This window comes from Osmia bicornis, chromosome 8, assembly GCF_907164935.1.
Source record: "Osmia bicornis bicornis chromosome 8, iOsmBic2.1, whole genome shotgun sequence".
NCBI classification, from domain to species: Eukaryota; Metazoa; Arthropoda; class Insecta; order Hymenoptera; family Megachilidae; genus Osmia; species Osmia bicornis.
In genome coordinates this window covers 2,730,415-2,753,215 of record NC_060223.1, presented here as the reverse complement: position 1 = coordinate 2,753,215, position 22,801 = coordinate 2,730,415, and the positions used below count along the sequence as shown (strand labels likewise).

At 37.3% G+C, this 22,801-nt stretch overlaps 1 protein-coding gene across 2 annotated transcripts in view; it reads left to right on the top strand.

Annotated features, from left to right (window-relative positions):
- The window catches only part of LOC114880391 (cytoglobin-1-like), a 117,460-nt gene extending 99,357 nt beyond the window's left edge, over positions 1-18,103 (top strand). For both annotated transcript variants that reach the window (XM_029196347.2, XM_046286651.1), the window contains exons 3-4: positions 9,469-9,700; positions 17,398-18,103. In XM_029196347.2, the coding sequence (XP_029052180.1) occupies positions 9,469-9,700; positions 17,398-17,568 (403 nt within the window). In that variant the 3' untranslated portion in view covers positions 17,569-18,103. The remainder of the gene's footprint in view (positions 1-9,468; positions 9,701-17,397) is intronic.
- Positions 18,104-22,801: the final 4,698 nt, after the last annotated feature.

Sequence of the window (22,801 nt, the reverse complement as noted above, 5' to 3'; positions counted from 1 at the left end):
TTCGTTGACGGTGTTATGGTGGGGCATAGGACTTTCGTGCTTGTCACAAACTTTTAACTTGCATTTTCGAATGTTTCAGGTTCGAAACTATAAGACTTGATATTTTTGAACCAAAAATTGTTGGTCCCTAAGACAAAGTGCAGCCTAGCCTAACACAGGTTTGTCCTCGCATCTTGACCTTTTCTGTGGCTTCCTACGTTAGCCATACGTAGGTTCGTCCACGATAACCAATCTCCTGGTACTCCCTACGTTAGCCATACGTAGGTTTGTCTCTGCGTCTATTTCTTAAGGCTCCATTGTTATCTAACGACAATGGAATGGCCACACTAACAACACCATAACCTAAAAAAATCGCCGGCTTACGATGCTATCTGCAAAATCAGTTTCAAAATCCGTATCAGTCAGTTTGTCCGCCCACCAGTCAATTCGCATTACTAAAATTCTACTGGCTAATCACCATTTTATGCATCCTTTATGGTGTTGCGAAAATTAGGGATTTTACTTTCCGGGAATAGGAACTTAGGTTTATGCCTGTGGAGTGCTGAATTGCTCTGCTCGCGACGAGCTGAAGTATTTTAAACAAAACTTGAAGCTTCTGAAAAGAAATTAAACTGATTGGAACTATGTAATAATTTTTAATGGAACAATGAAATAACCTAGAAACTCGAACAAAACTTGAACAAAACTTGAATTCTTTGAATACGTATTCTGTTTCACAACGATGCTCGACAAAAGAGAAAGATTATACAAGGGCTACCGGTATATAAAGCTCTTCATTACTATGGTAAATAACCATTAGCAACTCCAATATAACTTAAATTTATATTTAAGATTAATTAACGACCAGCCTGATTGATCTTCTAATTGTATTTCATTTCTTCTTTCCTGAGCGTTTAATGACTATCGTGCCTATCGAGCTTTATAATCAGTAGTTTTGATAATTTACAATTTGATAACAAAAAACTAATTTCCATCTTAAAGTTTGAATTCCACGCGCTTAGAATATCTTCAGAGGCTACATTCAGGTTTTATTACAACCTAGTTCACAATTACGTTCCTTGATTTATTTTACAATGAGATGTAGCTACATTCACACAATACTATACTCACACATACAGGCGAAAATCGCAACAATGGTAATTCGAAGATACATATGACAATAATAAAAATCTCTTCTTTCCAATATGTATACGTATATTATACATATATTTTATATAAGCATGAATGTATAACCAAAGAAAAGAAAATAATTGAAATACACAGCATAATGAGCGCCTCATTATGGTATCAAAATCGGCAATTTGATTATTATCGACTAATGAATTAATGTTTCGACAAACAGCATTATAAAAGCACACCAATGAACTCTCTTCAATTAGTTGTCGACTACACACGGTTTCCGATTTTTTGACGAATATAGTATTTCTATGATTTCGTGAAACATGACTTAGAACTCAAACCCATAACAAACACACTGTCCAAAACAAACTGTCGTATGTTAACGAAATTCTTGCACAAATATTCTCCAAAGATTGAAAACCAGATAAAGTCGACCACTAATCGAAGGGAGTTTGGCCACGGTCGTTTGAGCCCGGTGTGTGTACATACATACATGGTGGCGGTCGCTGTCATGACTATGTGCCTACCACTTATGGAACGGAAAAATTGCTTTAAGCCAGAAGCGACCAAAATTTGATTTCTGGGACTCGAGATTTATTCCTTGAAATTAGGGCTCAATGTGACGCTCCAAAATTTCGAGGCATGGTTTGGCCCCCTATGCTTTGAAAAGCTGCATAGAACTCCAACAATTAATTTTTAAAATATTTGTAAATACTTATACACGTAGAATTTTTTTCCATAAGTATATAGTGAAGTGATAATCAGTGATAACATATGTAGTGCTACAGGGAGATGACTTGCTGGCGAGGTAAAGGAATGCGATTGGTGGAAGTGGTCACATCTACTAATTAGGCTCGTGTAAAATTAGGAAGTCAGTCGATGTATGCGTAGTACCTCTTTTTGCCCCTGTGTCGTCCAGCGAGACTTCTTGTCATCGGTGGACAGTACTTTAGCCATAGCGTATTATTAACTGAACCAGCCACCTCTGCTAATTAGACTTGTATAAAACAAGACAGCCGGCAGTATGTATATGAAGTATCCTTCTTTCCCATGTGCTGTCCCGCTCGTCATCTTTTCATCAACGAACAGATTCGAATTGTATGCGAAACTAATTTGATCCCGGACAAAGACCGACTATATCAGCTAGCTTGAGAGTGAAACAAGTAAATTTAATTGTACGTTTGAAAAGCTCGTTTCTTGCACTTTGTGTGCCAGTTTGTCCGTTTCAACGTTTTCTTCTAAACATAATTGACTAGATAATAAACAATGGAACGATATCAAACCCAGACAGTTTACAAGAATAAGGTCAATGTAGCGTAGAATTCTAAGAACTGATATACTCTGCCAGTTAACAGTTTTATTACTAAGAATAGGATACAAAACCATGTGTTACGCCCGCAGTTCTGATTCTATTCTAACTGAATGTGCGCAGTAATCCACGCGTTCACGCACGTGGTTGGGTTACAGTCGTACCTACCTTACCGCCCCTTAATGCGTCGTAAACATCGACGAGAGACTGCCGTAAAGAAATTTTCCCCTTTCGATGATGCTGTACACTCAGTCCCATCGAAGTTGTCGCAGTGAAGTTGGCCACGCATTCACTCACCGACGCGGCGTGAATGCGTTAATGAATTTGTAGCCAACTTCACTGCGACAACTTCGATGGGACTTAGTGTACATCACACTATTGTTTTAACATTATAAATATTTTATTCTAATTTACCAATAGAAAAAAGTAAACTTAAGTGTAATAATCCTTATGCCGCAATAAAAATAATATTTAATGTATATTTCATTGTTTTCCTTTATTGAACAATTAGTACAATGCAAATATGTACAATACTCGAAAATCATAAATTTGATAATTATCATAAACATCCAAACACTCGTCAGTTCGTGAACGGGTTGAAGAAGGAAATAAGGTACAGGCCAGAAAGTTTATCAAACTGTGGACTGTATGGTTTATTTGGTGCGTAACTAATAAGGGACTGTCTTTTCTGGATATATTGACAATGTCGACTGTTATCTCGTGTCCGGCGATCGAACCACGATTTGTCGTTTTCGTAAAACGGAAGACAGGTGATTGTTTAACTGAGCCTTGTGAGGTTGATAACCCGCTTTGCCATACCCAAGCTTTCGCTTATACCGGCGCGGCGGTGGTAAAGAGCGCTATAGCGCTAAATAACTATCCACCTCCCAGCAACCCTCCAAGTGGTGCCGGGTATAGATAAATTGCCTACGCATGGGACTTGCCAATCATTGTGTTCGGATCTGGAAGACCCAACACTTGACATCGTCGGTGTAAGAAATTTTGATTTTGGGCCGAAAAAATTAACCTGATTGCGTTACCGTCTGCACCTACAGGGTGATCCTCTTGCTACGCTATCCGAAAGGAAGTGCCGCCACAATAGAATGTAGTAGTCGACATCCCATTTCTGTCATCGCTTACTTGACCCCTGCAGCGAAGACGGCTGTGTGCGAGAAAATGTGTGTAATGAGCAGAAGAGTCCCATTTAAGCGCTACGGAAAACAGAATATTTTCTTAACACATTTTCACACACACAGCCGTCTTCGCTGCAGGGGTCAAGTAAGCGATGACAGAAATGGGATGCCGACTACTACATTCTATTGTGGCGGCACTACCTTTCGGGTAGCATAGCGAAAGGATCACCCTGTACCAGACGCGTAAAGCAGAAGACAACTGTTCCTGACGACTAACTTTTGTCTCTGCCCTAGGCCGTGCAAAAAGCCCTCCAGAGGACCCGTCGTCTCTCCTTTACCGCGCTGTTGATCGCCCAAGGTGGGGGTGAAGAGTAAAAGTTTGCCTCCTCACGAGTGGTTTATGACACTGTCGGCCCTTCGAGGTTTTTCGGGCCTAGACCCCTTTTCGAACCCAATCGGCAGAGCCGTAAACTCTTACCTACTCAATGTTCCCGAACAATTATAATTGTTAAAGAAATCAACCAAACATCATATTGTTTTTTAGATTTATACATAATTATATAATTAAGAGCTACCTGTGTCAGTACTTTTGCTCATAAAATAAAAAACACTCTTGTGGGTGTGCTATTTTGTCCCAAACTATACAATGTGTTTTGCTTAATAAAGACCATCAAAATATCTTTTCTATTTGTTTTAATACCTACCAGAAATATTTTTTACAAAATTTCAATTGTTTCAAGACATTTAGATGGCGGAATATTGTTTTATAAATGTCACATTTTAGCGTTTCTTTTTCAAGATCACCCATGTTCTTTTGAGCTAATATGAATTAGGTGGCCTGTTCTAATCCTCGGACGGCGGACCACAGAGAGAGTAACAATTTTAATGTAATTACGCATTTCACATTATTATCTTTTTCTCTAAATTTTACATTATTCTTCTAATATGTGAATCCGTCCGATTAAAAATTATGTACTTAAATTTAATTTAATATTTTATAAGTTTGGATCATGATTGACCCAGGCTCCACTGCTCAAGGATTAAATGAAACATTTCGTCTGTTATAAAACGTAATTCCATGCATTCAGTGATGTAAATATAAGAAATATTATCTGAAATAAATTGTACTCCACTCAATTCTTTTTTTATTAAAAATGATTTAACGCTGGAAGTGAATATTAAGATGAATTAGAACGATATTTTTCTCGGTTTCACCGTATAAGTATTCTTTTATTCCTGCTTATTATCACTTCACCTGTTGTTTAATACGATCTATTACTTTTAAGAGCAGTATTTGCTTTATTCTATTTCCTCCATTCATCACCCTCTAACAAAAAGAAATCAACGAAGCGTATTTCACTCTGTTGAGGGTGGAACAACCCCATGCTCTACCAAGATTCTTAATTCACGTTTTTGACCATATAAATTATAATTAAGAAATTCACCTCCTGTTAAATAATAAGATTACTTATACTTGACGACAAACAATGAAAAGTTCGTTAAAGTAATGAGGTTCTTGAGCACTGGTGTTGAAATCATTACTTTTGAAAAGGATTGATTTATGAAAGTCAGCTTTAATTGAATGAACTCGAATGAATAGAAGTGTAGGTTTCGACATAATGGCAATTTCTCATTTTGTAAATGCTTTGAATACTCATTAGTAGATTGAAGATGTTCATACAGATATATATTTTTGTAGAAAATAGATAACAAAATAAAATCCAACCAGAAATTTGTGTTATTATTAAACAGTTCTAAAAATATATTTTTTACTTTGCATATTTTGTATAATGCAAATTAAGGTTTTTGAGGCTTCCGCGGTTCGATTCTGAATAAGCCTTATTGTTAGCTTCCGGGATGAAGCCGCGTTGTTTGACGGTTTGTTGCCGACGTTTCGCAAACATTACAGTATGCTTCATCAGGGCGAGATACAACCTGATACTGGTTGCTCCCGTACAGGGTGTCCATATTTAACCTGAACTGGAGTCCACAAACATCCCAACAACATCAATAGAGACTCCGGATACCAAACACATCCAATTTGGAATAGCATTCTCCCGGTTTTTTAATCGACTGGCCATTCAATTCAAAGCCACCCGATTGGTCATCTCCACTCAACTGGAACGTCACGCTACAGCGACTCCAGTTCAGGTTAAATAGGGACACCCTGTACGGGAGCAACCAGTATCAGCTTGTATGTCGCCCTGATGAAGCATACTGTAATGTTTGCGAAACGTCGGCAACAAACCGTCAAACAACGCGGCTCCATCCTGAAAGCTAAGTCTTATTCAATGCAAATTAAGTTGCAATAATGGCAATACACGTTTCAACCTTCTATTTTCGTTGGTAAATTTGAAAATATGAAAAGGCATGATTATGGAATAACAGCATGATAAACAAATTCTAGAAAAAATCTGATATATTTGAAAGGCAGATCCTGCAGTTGTCACGGATAAGGTTTCAGAAAGTTTTCGGAGTATCGTTTTATCTTAAAAGCTTTAACCCCTAAAGGGCAAGTACATTTACGTCAGAAGAATTCGAGTACTTTTCCTTGTTTCAATAAAATTGCAACGCGCTTCCCTTTTTATTAAACGTAAAAAACGTGACTAATTGTAAGTTATGGAAGAAACAGAGTTTTCATGTTTTTTTATATTTATCAAATCATTTCAAAAGTACTTGCGTATTTTTCGATAAACCTTATTACATAAACGAATTTAATCTTCAGTAGATTAAATTTGCCCCTACTTTTCATTTTTTTACCAATTGACTTATAGTATGCTCAAATTACTTTAGAATTAAAGAATCTATTTACCAATTAATTGCATTGATCCACTACAATAAACGCTTATGTATAGATATTGTTCAAAAAACGAGCAGCTATCTTACGAGTAAAAATTGGGCTGATCAGCTGCCATGCGAGTTTTATGTTTTGCCCTGAGGATCAGTATAGAGATAGAGTTTTTGATATAGAATTTTTTGTTACTGATGACCATCATGGCCCCCCCGAGAAAACAAATTTCGATCATGGGTAACCAACGTGGCAGTCAACGTGTTAATAATGTTTGTATTAATACAATAATAGTATATTTGTTATTATTTGTAATGTTACTATTAATATCAGGAATAATATTATTGGAAATGGGTATTAAACTAAAATAATTACACAATTTCTAATACACAAAAATGAATTTATTTCTCAAAAAACACTCCGAAGACGTCTGCACAGTTCGAAAACTAATGCTGAAGTGAAGAGTCTACAGCGGAAAAACCCCTATTGGGTCCACTTGAGAAAACTAAATATAGAAATGCCCAGAGTTTTATTGCTCAGGCCATTCCTGGAAAACTCTATGGACCCATCGGTCCCTAATCTAAAGACTGTTGAAATAAACCAGGACACTGTCCGTATCCTTCGACACTGGACTTGTTTTTGTTACTTGATTATTTCCAGATAATCCAACAAATATCGTAATTAGCGACGATTAGTAACTTATAGCTTATGGTCTTGATACCAAATTGAGCACATTTGACATTTGTTTGAAACATATGAAAGTGATCCTCCCGCTAGTAGACTTAAAGGTTGCAGTTCCAAGTTTCATCGCCCGTAGAACCAAAATTAGGATATATCCCCTGATAGATCTCGACAGGTCCTATCGAATGAGCCTAGTCCCAGGTTGCGCAAATGAATAATGAAAAAGTTATAACCGGCTGAATTTTTGTATTTTTTACTTAAAAGGAAGTTTAAAGTTTCTATTTATAATAGCGGTTGGGTGGCGTATAGGTTAAGGCAAGCCTGTCCAAGCAGGGGAATCCACTCCTGGAACACATGTTCCAGTTCCCCTTCCAACGCTGCTCCTTCAAGTAAGATGGGACGGTTCCGACTACCGTCTCTCCGTCTTTCTTAGCGGCGGTACTGTCCCCTCGGAGAGATGGTATGTACAATGAGTTGCATTGAACTTGCCGCAGTGAAGTTGGCTACAAATCGGCTCACCAACGCTGCGTGAATGCGTTAGTGAAGTTGGCTCCAGATTTACTGACACATTCACGCCGCGTCGGTGAGTCGATCTCGCCCATTGTCTCACCGACGCGGCGTGAATGTGTCAGTAAATCTGGAGCCAACTTCACTGCGACAAGTTCATTGCAACTCACTGTACATAGCCGGAACCGTCCCATCTTACTTGAAGGAGCAGCGTTGGAAGGGGAACCGAAACATGTGTGCCAGGAGTGGATTCCCCTACTTGGACAGGTCTGGGTTAAGGTACTCGTTCTTCGACAGGGAGATCGGGAGTTCGAATCCCCGAGGAGCAAAAAAAACAAAAAACAATTTTTTCCGAAGACCTTAACCATACAAAGCTCAATCGCATTTCCTCTCTCGATTTATTATAATTAAGTTAGGTTAGGTTAATTTTTTCCGTTTGCGCAATCTGAGACTAAACTCATTTGACAGGACTCGTCGAGACCTTTCGAAATATATATATAATATTGTCCTATTTTGGGGGCGGTGAAACACGGAACTGTACCCGATTTAAATGCCCCATAGACGATACGATTTGTCGTACAACTAGTTGTACACTGAGTTGCATTGAACTTGTCGCAGTGAAGTTGGTTAAAAATTCACTAACGCATTCACGCAGCGTTGGTATGCCGATTTGTAGCCAATTTCACTGCGACAAGTTCAATGCAACTCAGTGTACATACAATCCAAGTCGCTTCGACCGTTTGAAAGACAGTTGCAACGTTTATGACGCGGTTGTATAAGTCGTAGTACAACGCGGTTGTATCGTACGGAAGTTTGGCATGTCAAAAACCTATCGTACGATGTGGTTGGACCTACGTCAGATTTGAACATTTGTGACGATTTCGTCGACCTGTTGAAGCGAACTTGGAAAAAAACACAGACGGAAAAAACATATTACCTGTCTTTTTCCTTGGTTAGTAAGTAACTGTGGGTACCGTTCCATTACTACCTTTTTGCAAGAACTAAGCTGACGAATTCCTGTATCCTATCCGCTAATACACGCCCAAACAGAGTACATAAATTTCGTTACCCGGAATCGAAGAGACTAGTAACAAGGTTTTTTGTGAAATTGTGAAATAGTTGTGACGGAAAACCTACCGAAATATGGTGAACGAGCGAATTTTTCTTCTGCAAATGATCGGTGCCATCATGAAAACCGTACTGCGAGCCGATGAGTTGTACGATCGTTTGTGGTAAAAACTAAATACGCGACTGCCTCTGCAACTTCCCGCACGACTTGCATCGCCTATGGGGCGTTTCAAAGGCAATGCCACCACAATAGCAAGAAGAAGCCCATATCCCTTTTCTGTCATCGATACCTCGACTGTGATGTCTCCTGCAGCTGAGACGGTTGTGCGCATGAAAATACGTGTAACGGAAAGGAAAGTCCCATCACATTTAAATGCTGCGAAAAACAGAATAAGACTTTCCTTTCTGTTACGTGCATGTTCACGCATACAGCCGTTTCAGCTGCAGGAGACATTACCGTCGAGGTATCGATGCCAAAAAAGGAATTTAGGCCTCACCATGCTATTGTGGCGGCATTGCCTTTAAGCCTACTAGCGAGAGTATCACCCTGTATAAATGAAATGTAAAAAGTAATCAGATTTTTACAAAACTGGACTCGAGGACTTCTTGAGTACTTAATTCTTTATCTGATATCAGCAAAATGTATGTGAAGAAATGGGAGTGCTGATTTGATTTTGAAGTTAGATTTCATACCTTTAAAGGACATTTTAACACAAATAAGGCATATTATTATACTTCTTTTGAATTACTCTATAAACACATAAAGTTTCATGTATACTAGTGAATAAGCGTTCGCAGTATTATCTTAATAATAACATAAATACTATATAGTACTACCTTTATTTTTATATGCGTGTTTTCAGGTTGTTCGAGGAAAATGCCGAACTGTTAAATATGTTTACACAATTTCGTGAATTGAAAACGAAAGAACAGCAGTCCAATAGCATGGAACTGGCTAAACATGCAGAAACAGTGATGTCTGCCCTGGATGAATGTATCAAAGGGCTCGACGATATGGACGTCTTCCTGACTTGCCTTCATCAAGTTGGAGCCACGCATACAAAGATTCCGGGTTTCAATCCACAATATTTTTGGGTGAGTTCATAAAAAGTAAGCGAAACCAAAGGTATACAGGGAGTTCCAAAACCAATGAAGGGGTGATTGTTGAGGTGATTCTGAATAACCTTTTTCATTGCCAAAATGTTGGCTAAGACTTAATTTTCGAATTATTAACGAAAAGCACTGTCCAATTTGAGCGTGCGTAGAGTTCAAGCTAAACCGTGTGAATGAGGCCTTCACAGAGCTTCCTTGGGCACCAAATACGGTAGCTTGTCTGTCCTTTTGGTTCCCAGTGAGATCGATTTTCCGCATGACCTCCGCCTTTGTTGGTCTGCCTCTGGATGTACAGTAAAAGTTGGATAAGAACCCGGGCAGATCCATTGAATAACTACTCGGTAATTATCCCCACTACCTAGAGGGTCCCCCCTTGAAAAACTGCGAAGCTGGATAAACGAATAGCGTAATCTGATCTGCACTGGAATATCGATGAGACAATACTAACGCAGCAACAAAACTTTTTAATTTTTGATTTTGTTTCAAAGAAACTTTTACTAATATAATTATGAGGTTCTTCTGATTAAAACAAGTCCAAACACGGTATAACTTGAAACACTTACTTACAATGGTACCTCGGTATACGTCTGCTTTGGAATACGTCCAATTCGGAATACGTCCTGTTTGGACGTGACAAATTTTGCTCGGTATACGACATAAATTTTTTCTGTGAATTTTGCGTCATTTTTAAATAATTATCTCAGAGGAAAAATTAAATTAAGAATCAATTATATTCAGAGTTGATGTATTATTAACTGACTGATCATACAAATAAGAATATCATATAACAAAATATAACTACAAAACAGGAGGCAATAAAGTTTATTTCATTTGGTTTGTTAATTTAGAATCTATCATTAGGTTACATTTATAGTTTACAAAGTAATTATGTTAAATAAACTAGTAAATATTTTTTATAAACTGCTAGGAAATCGTCTAAATGCTGTTTATGACATAAATAGCGTTTAAATTATTTTACAACCCCATTAATGTAGGTATAATATCAATAGGAGTTTTTTTTTACATGAGAACGGATTAATCATTTTTACATTACTTCTTATGGGAAAGGTTGGGTTGGTATACGTTCTATTCGGTGTAAGTCCAAACATCAGGAACGGATTAAGGTCGTATACCTCGGGTATCACTGTATTATCTTAAAAAGGGAAAACACTTCAGATCCCATTTAGGTATTAAATAAATGAAAGAAAATACAGTAAAGATTCGATAATTGCGAAAAAGATTTGTACAATAATTGCAAAGAACTGATCATCCCCACCGCTGGGGAATATACCCCTTGAGACGCCGCGCCGCGAAGTTTGCTTACCGAGTAGTATAACATGATCTGGGATTACATAGATATATCAGTGAGGTAATACTAATGCAACGACCTAACTTTATTAAATTTCATTTCTTTCTTATAAAACTTTTACCAGGATATTTCTGACATTTTTCTGATTAAACTGATGATACACACGATATAATTTGGACTATATTTACTGGTTAAATTGACGATAATAAGTTTCGATCACGGGGAAAGATAGCGAATGATTAAAAAAGAAAGAAGCCGCGATCGCGACAAACGGCAAAGATCAAAAGTGTATTAAATTGTTCTAAATACCAAGAGGATGCTAACTTTTCTATTTTTAATTTTCTTTTTACATAACTTTTACTAATAAATTTGTGGAATTTTTCTGATTAAAATGATATCAAACACATTTACTTGCAACAACTTATTATGTATCATTATTATGAATAACAAAATACATATACAGTAAATATGGTTCGAATTACATATATCGTGTTTGGTTTCATTTTAATTAGAAGAACCTCACAATTACATTAGTAAAAGTTTTATTTGGCAAAAATAAAGAATAAAAAAATTTTAATTGTTGAATTAGTATTGCCTCACCAATATGTTTCTCTCGGTTCCTCTGATTCTCAACCTCTTTCTCTTTCGCTTTCTCTCCTTTTCTAAGTTCGACACATTCAAACGCTCGACTTTAGCCGTTTCTAAAAATCGAAAAGACAGCTCCGCTACATAACTGCTCGTTTTCGGTCCCGATTTTCGGGTAATTATCCAACTTTTACTATAGTGGTCCTCGGGTGAAGGTCTGAGACTCGTTTCATGAATGATAGTCGATTGGAATAGGCTTTTTTGCCCAGGTCTGGGAAAGGAGTCGATATGTGGGCTAAGGGCTCCGAATTCTTCTTTCCCCCTCTCTTCCGGCTGGTGGGTGGTACTGTTGACCCAACTAGTTCCTGTGTGAAAAGATCTTTACCTAGGGCTACGTAAACCTCGAATTTCTTATTGGAGACACTTTATGACTTGAAGTCTATCTCCAGAATGAAAGTGACCAATTTCGGTCCCTCTATCCTACTTCACACCCTGCACGTGGTGCGGACCCCTGGTTTTTGTCCTTCCAGCATAGCAAAAACAATTACCATCTTTTTGAGTTTTAGGAATTGCTACTTTTCAAATGTTTGAAGTGCAGCACCTTTCCAAGGCTTCAGTTTGAAGATGGTAGCTTTAAGTCACTTCCCCTTCCCCTAAAGACCCCCCCCCCCCCATACTGTCCCCTTTTGAAATGTAGCATGATATCCTCTGTTTGGGACGCACTGCAAAAATTTAAGTCTATACATTTACTACACTTTACGCTTTTATTTTAACATATATATGATGTTTGGCAACAGGTGTGACAAATTTTAAGAGATGATTCTGGAGGTCAAAATAAGATGAAAATTAAGAATGATAAAATAGCATTCACGGCTTTGTTTTTTAGTTATAAACGTTAAAAGATTCGAGTGTAAAGCGCTTAAAATCGGCAATCCGCACAGCACCGACGATTGAATATCGTGTCAGAAGGGGGTGTACAGTCATAGGCAACAGTCATTGAATACTAGAAGCCCAACATGTGCTATTCTGTTTCTCGGTGCTGTAATATTTAATATGACGTACGAATAGTTAACAATCCCGTATTAATTTTAGTAAGTACAGTGTGCATTATAACCTCCTAAATAACCTCTTAAATTAAAACACAAAAAAAGAGTTTAATGCTGAGCAACGATTTGTCAGCACTTGAACTAGTATTCAATGACTGTTACCTATGATTGTAGACGCTTTTACTGACACTATGGTCAGTCATCGGTGCTGTGTAAATTGCCGGTTTTAGGCGCTTTTTACGCGAATCTTTTAACGTTAATAACTAAAAAACAAAACCATGAACGCTATTTCGTCATTATTCATTTTTGTCTTATTTTGAGCCCCAGAATCATCCTATAAAACTTGTCCCACTTATTGTCGAACACTCTGTGTAATATGTAATTCATTCTAAATCAGAGCTCGGCAAGATTTGCAATTTCCAGCCGATTTTCAGCTGGCTCCGCCTACCGCTATTCCCCTTGCCGCGACGTTTAGCGCGCAGCCAACGAACCGTTTGAGACTCAGGAGTGTATCACTCGTAAACATATGCTGGCAACCACTTAAAGAAAAACGCATCGACAATAATACCTCGCGGGTGGAGTGGAAAGCTATTGTCGGCATATATTCACGAGTGATACGCTCCTGAGCCTCAAACCGTTCGTTGGCTGCGCGCTGAACGTCGGAGCAAGGGGAATAGCGGTAGGCGGAGCCAGCTGAAAATCGGCTGGAAAGTGCAAATCTTGCCGAGCTCTGTTCTAAATACATTGTCGGAACTATCTCGGTAGTGCGCTATAACTCTTTTAATTTTATGGTGTGCTATTAACGTGCATTATCATTTTATGTTTATATGCATTGTTTACATGGAAATTCGAATGTGTTATCTATTATACTACATTAGGATAAAAAAGAACAGAATTAAAAAGTACAAACAAGCTTGATGGAACATAGGAGAACATTCTTTATCCGAAAGAATGCTCGATTAAAATCACAAATTCTGTGTAACATATTTCTCATTCTTTGTACTTTTCGTGCTCAACGATTTTCCGTCAACGATGGTGTAAAAGGTTCTTTGATATCTCTGTGGTAGTTTTCTCGTGTCTCAGATATTCTTTCATAGTTTGTTGCATCCTACCCTCGAAATATCAGTGCAGACGATTTCGGAGATCGCCGGAGGGGTCGGAACACATTCTGTTGTTACTAAAACTAAAAGAGACACGTACAGTAGTGGATGAAAGTTTAACATTACTACTTTATTATGGATTATCGCATTACATTACAGTCATTAAATATCTAATAATTTGTAGTTATTTTGAAAAACCATACATACACTCACTTTCACTTGTGATTAACATTACCATCTTTAAATGAAATGAGAATGAAACCTTTGATGCTCTATTTGTTATGAACATTACTTTAAAATTATACATATTTAAAAACACTATGTGCATTAGTATAAGAAATAAAAATATAAAAACATAATGTTGTGTGCAATAGCCCATATTTTTAATTACTGTACTAAATTTTCGTAGCATTGAATTGATTGCTTTTACACATTCTTTTATTGAAATTATTGAAATTATCAGAAAATAACAACTTTTTATCTTATACGTCGAACTGAAGAAGATATAATAATTTTTTATTTCTGTAACTGACGAAAAAAGATCCTGAATTTGGAAAGTCACAGAATTATAAAACGAAAAACATCCAGGGAATATTCCCTGTTTAAAACACAGTTTTTTATTGCTACTTATTTTTGGTTTAAATGAACAAATGCACTTAAGGTTTCGATCGCTTTTCACTTCTTCCTCAAAAATCGTTGAAAATACTAACAAATGGTATAAACTTAAGTTAGTGATCTTAACGTGAAAAAACTGTTTAAATAATTCCAAAAAGCTTAAAACGTATTAAAAAATTTTAAAACTTGGTTTTTAGAAAAAATACTTTGTTCTTATTTTATCAGAAATGATTGTTAATGTATAGATCGTATTAGTGATCACCGGTAGTGCGTAAGTGAATATGTATCTGCCTTCGAGAGAAGAGGACAGAACAGTTTACAAGCCGCACAACACAACAGAGTAACTCGGTGCTTCTTAAAATGTAACTTTTGGGGGTCGTAGAAATTTTAACAAAATTTAAAAATTCTTGGACGTGCAACAACCGAAAATTATCATTTATAAATTTTCTTTACGATTTATTATCAACAAATGTTTTAATTCGTATTCCTAATTTATATAATTCTATACGGGGGGTCGCAAAAATATTTGTTCGGGTAAAGGGAGTCGCCAAGTGGAAAAGTTTAACCTTTTGGAGGGTAGTAGTACGTATTTGTACCACCTTTTTGTATTTAGGTTTTTCTTTAATTCGGAATTCATTTGTAGACTTTTTTAATATGTGAATACTTTTTAGACTTGTTACGAGCCGGACGGGGAGGCTGTGTAGCCGGGGCTTAATCTCGGTTATGGTATTTGTTAATGGCTTGACCAGTGTTGTTATTAACACTGGGAGCATAAGGAAGTAGACGTGGAGACGTACCTACGTATGGCTAACGTAGGGAGCTCCAAGAGGTTGGTTATAGTGGACGAACCTACATATGGCTAACGTAGGGAGCCACAGGAAAGGTGAAGACGTGAGGACGAACCTACGTATGGGTAACGTAGGGAGCCGTAGGAAATGTTAGTATTAGGTCTCGTAACTTGTTTGATGTACCTCGAGTGGTAAAGGTACACTTTAGTGGGTTTCTTGACCAGTCAATATAATTGAACAATAGTAGATAAGTTAAAATAATATGAGTTTATTCTCTATGCCGGGATCTTACAATTGTTGTGTGTAATTGTCGCGGTGTTCAATGAATTAAACTCTAAGTTGCAAGTTTAAATGTGTTGAATAATAAAAAGTTTAGTTTCGATTCCGCGAAGCAAGAATCTAATCCTTCTCGGTTTTCACCAACACGAGCAAACGGGGGCGGACTACAACGATCAGAATAATGCTTAACAGCAGACAACGTACTGTATAGTTACTAGGTGCTTGAAAGGGACTTGAATACCCGATCTCGCAGAGTTTCCTCGTTGCAGAGATTATCCATAAGAGAAACGTACTGACGTGTATCGAACTGATTCTAGACTTCAACTAGACCCGAGGTGCCTTTGCCGCCACCCTTTTTATATTCAAAAATTAGAGTAGGATCGCGCCCTTGCTTTGCGTTGGTCTCGAATTTTCTAGAAGACGGTTGGTGCCGGGTGCGCACATTCGATTCCATATAAGGAAATTTTTGAGAAGAGTTTGTAACACCATATAAGGAAATTTCCGAAACGGATAAGTAACAGACTCTAAGGGTTCCAAGTTATATAATTTTCAAGGAAAGCTGTATAAATGTGTTTACTTATAATTAGTTGTAAATAATTAAAACACAAAATACTCGTTTTTTTCAGAATAAATTCGGTTATTTTTGAACGAAAAGTCCTACAGATCTGAAAATTTGTGTACATGTTTTCTATACTTAGTAGGTACAATAACATATTTTTTCAGAATTTTTTGCACGCTAGTTTTGTCGAAAAAAATGTTTTAATTTTCCAAGAATTGAATTTTTCAATTCTGACGTCAGAATCGTAATCAACGATTCCAAAAACTGCCAGATAGCCTTTGATTTCAATAATTTGTTCGGAAAAAAAATGTGCCCTCCAAAGGGTTAAGAAGTCCTGGATTAACTAATACAGGCGTTTAGTGGAGGTGGAGAGTGCTGATCTTCCCGGACGCCCTTAGCACGAACCGGCGACCGCCAGGTGGCTGCGGGATCGGTACTGTTCTCGCTGGCAATCGCCCGGTATGCGATTCGGGAATACAATGTCCCCGAACTCGCGTAACACCCGGAAATGGGGGGTTGCTGGGGTGATTCTGAATCAGGGATTGCCTCTCGTCAGCCCTATTGATATGTCTGGCAGACAATCCCGAAAGGAAACGCCTTATTCCTTACACTAACAATGGCAGGCTAATTCTTTTCTTTCGTATCTGTTAATAAATCCTCGAAACACGCCCGGTCCGATACCAACCCAACTCTCCTCTAACTGTAAATTGTTAACTGTTTAGTATCTGAGATATAGTGCAATAATTTATCTAGAAAGCAGTCATTTTAAACTTTTGTGCACTACTGTACTTATCTTTACCTGAGAACTAAAGAAAGAATTTAAAAGATACATACATGTCACGTAAATTTTCTCTATGATCACATCAATGTATTATTTAAGAGGTATAAGATAAACCATAATCATTATTTAAAAATGTACTATATTTTAGGTTGATGTACCTCTAAGTTTGTGCTAGTTTTTGCTGTTTATGTACATTTTACAACGAGGATTGCACTTAATTAAGCGTGGATTAATGTATATACAATACAAGAGTATTGCATGTATATAAATTAAATTCTGTAGTCATTTAATTACAGGAACAGATGACACTTTTTTTTCATAGTAACTAAGTTAATTTACGGTGTAAAACAGACGACAACTAATTATATTTTAAATTTAGCTATTACCAGTCAAAATAGTATAAAACTTTTTACAGAACCATAATATTTAAGTTTCATAAAAACATTGCAAATAGGTAAAATGTGCATTCAAAAGTATTCCATATTAAGAATAATTAGCAACTTAAACATAATATAAAATAATGTTTAGCATTATTGTTATAACATTAATGTTGATTTTATTTATGAATCTGCTGTATTTATATCCACATTTAATATTTGTATAAATTTGATTTTCAGAAAATTGAGAAACCATTTCTGGAAGCTGTGGAACAAACTTTGGAAGATCGATACTCGGAGAACGTGGAGAACATTTACAAGATGACGATCAAATTCATTATCGAGACTTTAATCGACGGCTTCGAAAAAGCTCAAAATGACAAGGCACAAAGCGACACCGCTAAATCCTAGTTGTCTTGGTCGTAAAGAAGCAAACAAGCTTTGGTGCCCGATTGAAAAATTTCCTGATCGCCTTGTTATTCAGGATTCGGTTCCCGGATGATAAAGGATCGATTTCGATGGATGAAATGGATCGTTTGAACACACAACCGTTCATTTATTCCAAAAATATCTCCGTTTCTCCGTTATCTGCAATGTGATTCACACGATTGAGTATATACATGTTTAACGAGAGGACTCGGAGACAATGTTGTGCGACGTGTTACCGTCAAACAATGTTCTTTTTTACAGGAGTGCGAGTACTACTCCGTGGTTGGTTAGGTTTGAAATCTTCTTTCTTCGAGCAGGTCTCGGTGATGAAAGATAATTCGTGAATAAAAAAAAAAATAGCTATGATTATTGTATCGCACGTTTGGTCGTTTCGTCCAACAAGTAACGAAACGATCCATGAAATGAATTCTTCTGACGGTCAAAGAGAATAAACACCACGATATCCTTTCAGTTTTATTAACCTCAAACAAGTGAAAGTGCTCTTTCATATACAGTGAAAGGCAAAAATAAATAGATACTGTTCAAAATAGAATACTGCGGTTAAAATTGAACTAAATAACTTGAGGTATTTTGAGAAGCTATAAAAATTGAAAACATACATGATCTACCATTTATCTCGGAACCCGTGCGCACGCGAACTCATAAATGTGACAACAGCGCTAAAATTCGATAGATGCGCCCTCTGCAAACCATTGCTGAAAGTATAATGTCATGTAGAGAACTGTGGAGAGCGATGTAAAAATCCCTAGAGTTAAATTGGCAATCGACCGAACTCATGGTCCGAGATTCGATTCTGGATACGAGTATGCACGGCGAGCAGTGGAACTTCGAGTCGACTCGGCTCGGCTCGGCAAAACTCGGGCGCGATCGGTAGAGAGACAAACATACTCGTATCCCGAATGGAATCTCGGACCAGAGTATCGCTGATCGTGCCAAACGTTGCGCTGTTGCCACATTCATGCGTTCTTGCGCGCACGGGTTCCGAGATAAATGGTAGACCCTGTATGTTCTTATAAGGAAAGGCACGGAAGTGTCCCCCTCCGATTTTAATGAAACTTCGTACATTTGTTAAGCAGGTAAAAATAAGGAACACGTATTTTTTTATATCTGCTGAGACGCGACTTTAAGGGGTGAAACCACCCCTCAAAGTTTTGACCTGAAACTGCTATCTCGAAAACCAAAAGAGATACGTGAAAACTTCTAATGGGCGGATTTAATGGTTTTTTATATACAATAATATGGTGTTAATAGATTGTCAAAAATACAATTTGTTTATAACAAAAAAAATGTTTATAACATTATTTTACAACTTATTTAAATTTATCTAATGACAAAAAATGTAAAGCATTTCATTCCAAATCTATTGATATATATGTTTATGAAATTCCCTCCTACAGTTCCGCAGATTTTTATTATTTATGACTCGCGCGTACGCCCGCTGAGTCAGCACGTGATACTTTCATCGTATCTGACGTTATACACTGATGTTATTTATCCGCATAAGTGGAAAACAACTATTTTTATAACATACAATGGTTAATTTTGTTAAATTTGTATCGCATGATATAAAATAATTAAAGCTATACATACTCCAGGGTGGATGTATGAAATTGATAATTTTAATATGCAACAAGGAATTTGAATAACTTAAAGAACATAGTCGTGACAAAAATGATACTCTTCGAAGAAATGCTTTAAACATAGAGGCTTTCGGCACCAAGCACAGGTAATAATAGCCATATGTGGTTCATTTTCAGATTGATAGCGTCAATACTTCTAATTGTTTATTATCTGATATAGCTTTTCCCATATGTCCACTACAGTATCCACTCAACGAATGGAATAGTAAAGCGATTGTTTATAAAACATTTACTTTAAAAATAAAAATATCTTGTAACCTTTGTGACCTTCGCTCGTATAGTCTTATAATTTTTTTTTATTTACATACGGAACTCTCACTTTGTCAACCACCTCATTTTGAAAATCCCGTGGAGTTCTGCTATGCTGCAGATAATGAACCACGATGTCACGTATGTGGTAATGTGGCTATTATTACCTGTGCTTGGTGCCGAAAGCCTCTATGTTTAAAGCATTTCTTCGAAGAGTATCATTTTTGTCACGACTATGTTCTTTAAGTTATTCAAATTCCTTGTTGCATATTAAAATTATCAATTTCATACATCCACCCTGGAGTATGTATAGCTTTAATTATTTTATATCATGCGATACAAATTTAACAAAATTAACCATTGTATGTTATAAAAATAGTTGTTTTCCACTTATGCGGATAAATAACATCAGTGTATAACGTCAGATACGATGAAAGTATCACGCGCTGACTCAGCGGGCGTACGCGCGAGTCATAAATAATAAAAATCTGCGGAACTGTAGGAGGGAATTTCATAAACATATATATCAATAGATTTGGAATGAAATGCTCTATATTTTTTGTCATTACATAAATTTAAATAAGTTGTAAAATAATGTTATAAACATTTTTTTTGTTATAAACAAATTGTATTTTTAACAATCTGTTAACACCATATTATTGTATATAAAAAACCATTAAATCCGCCCATTAGAAGTTTTCACGTATCTCTTCTGGTTTTCGAGATAGCAGTTTCAGGTCGAAACTTTGAGGGGTGGTTTCACCCCTTAAAGTCGCGTCTCAGCAGATATAAAAAAATACGTGTTCCTTATTTTTACCTGCTTAACAAATGTACGAAGTTTCATCAAAATCGGAGGGGGACACTTCCGTGCCTTTCCTTGTTAGATGAAAAGTCGCGATTTTCGGAAATTTTAATTACTTGTAACTTTTAAATGCGTTGACGGATCTCGATGAAATTTTCAGCATACATATAATTTATTTGAATCTACGAAAGACATATTTTAAATTTTCAGTATAGACTTATATGAAAAAGTTGAAAAATTACCATTCACTATTTTTTTTCCACGATTTCAACAAATTGTAATTTTTTAATTATGATAATACATATTTTAGTAAATTTTTATAGTCCAACTTTAACCGAGGTATTCTAGTTTGAACAGTGTCTACTTATTTTTGCCTCTCACTGTAATTATTTGTATCGGTAAATATGACCTCATAGCTTTTTCACTAAGTAATTCGTACAACACTCGAAACATCAGGGTAGTATCGTTCACGAGCTGATAAAGGGAGCAAGTTAACAAAAATAGATTACGCTCGTTCTTCGTTCGAGCGTGATATCGATTATGGAATTTGAACGATGTAAATATGGTACACAATCACGATGGGTTACTTTATACTTTAAACTACTGCCAGCAATGATCATCACTTAAAAGCTTAAGCAAATCACATAGGAAAACATTGCGGAAAACGATATTGAAGGGTGACACAGTGAAGTTATGAATCAATTACAGATTACAGGTATAGTTGGTGGAAACGATATAGTGTGATTTATAAATTAAAGCGTTAAACGATGATACCTACTGATACAACCATGGTCAGGGCCGTGACATAGGGAGAAGACTTCAGCTTCGGAGCATTAATTTTAATGTTAAAAAATGTAGATCTTTTCACCTTTACAAATCATCCCTCATACGGGAGCAAATACTTAAGAATTTCTGAGTTATTTGTTTTTGAAGTTTTCTACATGGTTTTAACATATGTACAGTATCGAACAAAGTACTATGCAGAAATGAGAAGTTGACGAGCGGGATGGCACAGGAGCAAAGGGAACACTTCGTATGCTCCGTCCTGTCCCCACGTTTGATCCTTGCATAATCTAGACCATTCGACTTTAGTGACACGCTCTTACATAGGCGTGGCAAATCCGTATTTCCGAGGGGGACAGTACAATTATAGACAGAACTCTATAATACGAGCCTATGTTTAAAATTCACCGCAACGCAAACTTCGTATTATCTCACTTTGTCTCGAAGCGTTTTTGTCAGGCGACGCGATTAGTATGTGTGACCGCATGAGCCAATTGCACGCGACGATCTAGAATGTGTGTACGTGAGGTGTGACTTACCGACGACGACCAATCGTACCCGCATTCCTTCCGCTCATCATCTTCTCATCTCTGCACAGTACTATAGGGATATGAGAAGTTGAAGAGCGGGACGGCACAGAGGCAAGGGGAGCACTTGGTCTGTCCCGCCTCGTCCACTCGTCATCACGCACCCATACCAGCACGTCAAGCGGCGTGCTTAGTATGTGTGAGTGTTTCGACCAATAACGCGTGACTAGAAAACTTTGACCAATCGTACCCGCAATGTGGGACTCGTACCACCCACGCCAAAAAACTCTGGGTGGTACCCTACCCACTAAAACCCCTCCCCCAAGTAGGCCGCCAATACCCTTTCAACGGTTCAGTTATCCCAGGAATACCGGCGTATAGCCGCAATTATGCTTCCCATTCAGCTGTAATCCGCCACGCAACCTAAAGGCATTCAGTTGCGTGTGGGATTACGCATCCACATCGTTGCACCTCCGATCTAGCGGTTTGGACATTTTCAACCTGTGTGGTAAACATAGGACTTTTTTTTCAACCACGGTCAGGACTCGAGACATCACATTTCCCTGCTCTCGCGCCTTAGGTATATGTTTTTGTGGGGTCTTGTCCTTGATATTCGCATAAATAAAGCCATTCATCAGAAAGCATCGTGTCCACCATTGGTTTGACACTTTTATTTAACTGCGGTGTGATAAAGGATTTTCTTGTCACCGAGTGTTGATGAGAAACATCAGTTAAAATCTGACCAACATGGCTTATATAATCCGTGAATGTATCCTCGTCTAAACCGTCCTCTGGGGCCTCTATTGACATAGAGACCATGCAGCACCTAAGGCAGCTATGGCCGTGCCCACGCAATTCTGCGTCTCCATAAAATGTTGATCCCCCTTTTTTCCAATTTCTAAAAGTAATGGACTTATCTCTAGATTCAAATTAGGGGCTTCAGTGTAGAAGTCTCATGAATTTATGAACCCCACAAGGCTCATTTATCGACAATAACCCCACCGCTGTGGGGCAGTACACCGCTTGAGATGCCGCGAAGTTCGCTCGCCGAGTAATGTAACATGATCTGCAATCGGATTTATCAGTGAGGTAATACTAATGCAACAATCTAACTTTGTTATTTCTCATTTTCTTCTTATAAAACTTTTACCAGGATATTTCCGACATTTTTCTGATTAAAATGATACCAAACA